Source organism: Pollicipes pollicipes, unplaced genomic scaffold, assembly GCF_011947565.3.
Source record: "Pollicipes pollicipes isolate AB1234 unplaced genomic scaffold, Ppol_2.1 Scaffold_7241;HRSCAF=8664_pilon_pilon_pilon, whole genome shotgun sequence".
NCBI lineage: Eukaryota > Metazoa > Arthropoda > Thecostraca > Pollicipedomorpha > Pollicipedidae > Pollicipes > Pollicipes pollicipes.
This window is the reverse complement of record NW_023597040.1, coordinates 129,514-135,513: the sequence shown is the minus strand read 5'-3', so window position 1 is coordinate 135,513 and position 6,000 is coordinate 129,514. Positions and strand designations below refer to the sequence as shown.

Below are 6,000 nucleotides of genomic sequence, written 5' to 3'. Positions count from 1 at the left end.
CCATCCTCCCTTACTCCAACGAAGCTCCATGTCAGTAAGACAGTTCCCCTCGCAGCAGCGTTAGCTCGCCGCGGGCGGTCGTGCCGCCGCACGCCCCTGATCCGGTTGTACTATTGCACACGGGGCGTGGCGTGGCGGGAAAAGTGAATCGAGCGCCGCGCCACGCCAAACGGAACTGGGGCGGCCGCCGCCGGAACCATTAGGCACGCGTGCGCGTTACGCGACACTCTACTGCGGGAAGCGAAGGTCAGCAGGGCCATCGGTCGGCCGAGCCTGCCATGTGGACTCACCGCCGTATCACTGCTGGCAACCGGTGGCACTCCAACGACCCTCGGCGCTCCGCCGCCGCCGCCGCCGCCGCCGCCGCCGGCCGCCGTGTTTACACCACGTGACCGGCGACGGCGTCGGCGCGGCCGGCCGGCCGGCCGGCCGGCCGGCCTCCTGCTCGGGAGATCAGTCGGCGCTCGGCCGTCAGCAGTGGAGGGCGGCGGCGCGGCGGCGGTGGCGTGACACGATCGATACCCCGGCCCGGGCCTGGAGCCGCACCGACGCCGCCGGACGCCGCTGCGGGGCCACTGTGCGTCGCCGGCCGCGCGCGCGCGGGTGCGGGGACTGTGCGCGCCGCACGCAGGTCAGCCGGGGCACGGACGCCGTTTAGGGTGGCGTCGGCTGTCTTTCTGGCGGCGAGGTGAACGCCTCGCGACAGCTGCGCACGTCCGGCCGCGCCGCCGCCGCTCGCTGGCCCACTGCGACAGGGCGTGTGGTCGGTGTGGCACGACCCGGCTGCGGGAGCGGGAGTGTGACCCCGGCCCTGCACCGGGCACCGGCCGCCGCGGCGACACGGCCGATCGATCTCCGGGCCGGACGGCGAGGTGTGGTGGCCGCCGCCGGGGCCGGCCGCGATGCCGCGCGAGCCCGACTTCGACGCGTCGAACGGCGACGAGGGTGTCGTGATGGACGAGGCGCCCGAGCCGGAGTCCGGCTCCGAGTCGGAGTCGGCCGACGGGCGGCCGGGGAAGGCCGCCTCGGCCAGCCGCCGGCTGAGTCGAGAGGCGCGCGACCACCGCGGCCCGAGCATGCTCTGGGATGACGACCAGGAGTGGATCCTCATCTTCGACCGTCTGCTCAACACCCCTGGGAAGGGTGGGGGCGAGACAGCTGCGCCGCGCCACACCAGATGTGAGTGACCCGGTGTGACCTGATCCGGTGCCGTCCTGGCTGGGCTAGGCTGGTCTGTTCTGTTCTGTTCTGTTCTGTTCTGTTCTGTTCTGTTCCGTTCTGTTCTCCTCTGATATGGTCTGATCTTGTCTGGTCTGATCCGGTCTGGTCTGGTCCGGCTGACAGGACAGACGGCCTGATCTGACGTCACTGAACATACTCGGATTGTTGCCATCCGCATCAGGCTTGGGCTTAACGGATGCGACTTGAACAGTGATGTCGATCTGACCTGCCCGTCACCCATCCCAACTTGATGCTTCGGCGTAATTTGGACGTCCTCAACTTGCCCCAGTGTGCAGACAGTCATCGACGTCGGTCGTTGAGATCACTTGTCGGAGCTAGCAATGGCAGTGGTGTTCCAGCAGCGTCTGACTTCGGTCGTCCTGTCATAATGACTATGGCGGGGTGGTGGGCCATGGCCGCTACGAAAGCCGTTTATTTTTCCAACACATCTTGCACCAGATGTCCGACAGTCCACAGCTATGCAGTGGTGTAGCGAACCTGCCGGCCGGCCGTTTGCTTGCTCTCTGCGTCTGCGCCTCTATGCCATGTATTCCCTGGGCCAGTTCTGGTGGTGACGGGCACCTGTCGCGCTGTGGCCGGAGGTGCCGCCGCCGTCCCGTCCCGTGTCGAGTCCAGTCCCGTCCCTCCCCAGCCGGCCGCTCCGCGCCGCGCTGTGGTCGGAGGTGCCACCGCTGTCCCGTTTCGTGTCGAGTCCAGTCCCGTCCCTCTCCGGCCGGCCCGCTCCGCGCCGCGCTGTGACCGGAGGTGCCGCCGCCGTCCCGTCCCGTGTCGAGTCCAGTCCCGTCCCTCCCCGGCCGGCCGTTCGGCGGGGTCGCTCCGAGGACGACCAGGCGGGGCCGCCGCTGACGCATGACGATGGCGTCCGACGCTGTCTGGCGCTGTCTGGGACTGTCTGGGACTGTCTGGGTGACTGTCTGGGTGCTGTCTTGGGACTGTCTGGGGCTGTCGGGGGCTATATGAGACAGTCTGAGACCGTCCGGGGCTGTCTGGGGGTGTCTGGGACTATTTGGGACTGCCTGGGACTATCTGAGACGGTCTGAGACTGACCGGGACTGTCTTGGGCTGTTTGGGGCTGCCTGGGACTGTTGGGGACTGTCAGAAGTGAACTGTCGGGCAGCACTGACCGTGATCAGCGCCGCGGCTCATGCAGGACCGCCATCACTCTAACTCTGAGTAGCGACGAACTGCACCGAACGCTACCGGCTGCCTGGTCGACCGGTGCTTTCGCTGGACTGGGTGACCTCTGGAGCCGCGCCCAGCCGCCGTAGTGAGGGGAGGGGACGGAGTCAGCCGATCTCCGGGGGCGTCGCTGTGCTGATCAGCGCCAGAGCTCGCCGACACAACTGACTCAGCGGCCAGAGGGCGTCTCCGGTGCCGGTGACGTCACGCGGAGAGGTCAGACGACGGGCGCGGACCAGCACCTGGCCGGTGGCGCGTCAGCACTGGGCAGGAGATTAGTGGACCGGCGGCGTGAAAACAGTGAGCTCACGTCGTGGTGGTGACAGGCGCTTGTCGTCAGCTTTGAGGCTTGACACACCGCAGCCGGCTTGCTGACAGTAAGGCCGCTTGTGTACCAGTGACGTAATGCGGGCATTTGACGCGATTGCCTGCCCTGAGCTCTCCTGCTGCGTGGCCTAGCCCCGATTATGGCGAGGGCTGACGTTGGTTTGGAGCTGAAGGGTAAAGGGCAGCCGCTTGTTCAACGACAGCACGTGGGGACATTATCGAGGTCGTGCAGACGTGGGTGGGTGACATTGCGTGCGATGGTCCGCCACACTGCCTCCCGTGTGTCGTCGTCATCCCGTGACCGGAGAGAAAGCCATCGGCGGCCTGGATTTTGACGGGCCCCGTTTGTGACCTGCGTGCGGCACGGTCTGGGCATCGCTCGTCCCCAGTCAGACGCATGCGGTTTCTTCGGAGTGCTGCGTGACACCGTTCGCTGCGTGCCGAGCCCGCGCGGCGGGGTGGACCACGGCACGTGCAGACGGGAGCGGAGCACGTCGCCGCTGACGTCTTCGGAGTCGGCGCCGGTGCCGTCCACGCCCGGCGCCGGCGGCGGGTCACGTCCGGTCGCCGGCCGGGCCTGACCAGAGCCGAGCCGTGACCGGCTGTCGGCCTCCCTGCCGCCGGCGCGGCACGCGCTGACGGGCGGCAGCCGGCCACTCCCATGGCCGTCACGTGTTGCGTCCTATCTACCCCCGTCCTGGGCTCGTGACATGGTCAGCTCGTACCGCTGCTCCCCTGGTCGGGACGGTCGTGCCGAGAACTGTTTATGTCCGCGGGACACTGAGGCTCTGGCCCAGAGACTTTGGACCCGGCGGTCGGCGGCCGCACCGGTGCGGTGTCACCGGACGCCCGAGCGGGGCGACGGATGGACGACTACCGCCTTCGTCTGGCGCCCTCCGGCAGTGCTGAAGGTCACTCAAGCCTACGACCAGCGACGTGTGAGAAGAGAGGCGGGAAAACGGGGCGCGAAAATTGCTCTGAATTGAATTTTGGGAAAGGGATCGGTATAGAATAGTAGAGACGACGCATCTGAGAGAACACAATCGATAATGGCGTTCCGAGACAAATCAGTGGTTGCGTCATTTGGTCGGATGGCGGACGTCTCCTAACTGTATCTTGTACAAGAAACGTTAGCCGGACGGGGCGGGGCGGGGCGGCTGCCGGCGGGGCTTGCCGTGACGTCCTCCGCTGATCCGTGATGCCGTATCGAGCCGCAGTGGTCTGGGGCAGGTCAGGCCGTCGTCGCCGTCCGACGGGTGGTCGACACGCCACCTGGCGTGGCTGGTGATCTCCTCCGGTTCGTGTGTTCAAACCCCGCGGCGGGATGACGGGTGCTAGGTGAGGTTGGGCGAGGCGAGGTGAGGTGAGGTGAGGTGAGGTGAGGTGAGGTGAGGTGAGGTGAGGTGAGGTGAGGTGAGTTGAGGTGAGGTGAGGCGAGGTGGGTGGGTGGGGGGGGGGGGGGGCGACGTTAGGACCGCTTACAAATGGAGGGCGCGCTTTACCATGCTTTCTTTGGAAAGGTGGAGCTTTGCTATGCGCACAGGGTCTTTGTTTTGAGTCGCGGAGCCGTACTGTTCTGTTTTCGCTGTGTGTGTTTCATTAAACCAGTGTAAGTACTGGTGAATCAGCTTGCCCGACTGTACCTTGCCAGGCCGACCGTCGCGTGGCGTTTGTCGCACCAGCTCGGAACTCGATCAAATAGCCACCATATGGTGCTGTCTTCCGGCCCCGTCGTTCGTATCGGTGTCAGGCCTTGTTTGCCCGTCATTTGTGATTCTGCGCAGCTCTGTCATTAGCTAACTGTTTCAGATATATGTTACGAACATGAGAGCCTTTTCCGGGTTAAGTTTCCCCGGAAATGTCGCAGCATTGCTCTCTGATAATTTTAAGATATCGTGTCGTTACTTAACGAACCCGTGTGCACGGTTCCCATCTTTACGCATAGTACACCGAATTTGCAATCTATGTATGACAGCATTAGCCCTCTAGATCACTGAAATGGAGTAGAATGGACCTTTCGTGCCCAGCCTCTGATCCTCTCCTGTGCCGGCGGTCATTTCACAACGTGGCATCATTTTACTGGATGCCTCGTGAAGAGAAACTCCGGTGGCCAGCCCGTGCGTGTGCCACGCCGGCGCACACCGGCGTCATCGCCGGGTCGGACCATCGGCAATTCAGGCCGGTCCTGGTATCAGCACCGGCCCGACAGCCGGACCGATAATGTAGGTTAGTTAACGTCCAATACAATCAAATCCATCATCTTTTCTCCGACGGCGAGCGGCGGTTCGGAATCCGAGCTCGCCTCATCTCCATAGAACAATGTTTGTCCAATGTGCGGGGCGCCCGGCTCGGAGGCCGCGAGTCGGATGTCTTCTGTCAAATTTTGGCGGGATTTTAGCGTGCGGAAGGAGTGGTCTGCTGGATTGGAACACGGTAAGCGCCTCTGGAGGATTGTCCGACTAACGCTGATCGATGGACGCGTGATGATCCGAAGTGGGAATCGGCAATCCATCATCAGCACGACGGAGCCCGTCGGGAGTTTCGGAAGAGAGCGCCATGCCAGTCGAGGTGGAGAGGCGGGCTTGCACCGATGAGCTAACTTGAAGAACATGTGCAGGTGAAGCCTGATGGGCCCCTTGGCCCGTTGCGTCTGTAGCCTGCAAGCGCTTCATGAGTGGAGACGTTTCGGATAGCTGCACGTGCTGCTCCGGCTTATCTCGGCAAATAGTTCGCTCGGAGGTCTCATGATACCGGCCATCTGTGTACTGTCCCATGATAGCGTCGGCTGGCGCAGTTTCGCCCGGCTCTCGGGCGCGGCTGGGCGAATTTCGCCACGGTGCTGCACATAAGGGGACCGGCCGCCCGTCGTCTCGCGCCGTGCCGCGTTTATTGGCTGTGAATTAGAGATGGTATCGACGTGGCCCACATTCTTAACGCGTGCATCTGGACACGATGAACCTGGGGGGTTTATGGCGCGTGCGCTCGTAAACGGGGGAACGGCTGGAGATCTGACGTGCCGCCAGGGACGGCGTCGAGATCGGCGAAGGCATGTCTGGCGTCGGCTGGGAAATAGGGTGGAAGTGCAGCGCGTTAGCTCAACGAAAAGAGTAAAAAAGACAAAGGGTGTATTCGCAACGCACCAAGGATGTGGTATGCTTGGTGACGTCACCTATACTTTTCGCCAGACGTGTACGGAGCGCGACTCGTTTCTTTTTACATCTTCGTAGCTTTCGCGACAATAACTGCGCATGC

At 63.6% G+C, this 6,000-nt stretch overlaps 1 protein-coding gene across 1 annotated transcript in view; it reads left to right on the top strand.

Moving 5' to 3' along the window:
* Positions 1–660: 660 nt before the first annotated feature.
* LOC119110843 (CLIP-associating protein 2) overlaps positions 661–6,000 on the top strand; it is a 45,393-nt gene continuing 40,053 nt past the window's right edge. The window contains exon 1 of the mRNA XM_037234721.1: positions 661–1,179. Within this exon, the coding sequence (XP_037090616.1) occupies positions 903–1,179 (277 nt within the window). The 5' untranslated portion in view covers positions 661–902. The remainder of the gene's footprint in view (positions 1,180–6,000) is intronic.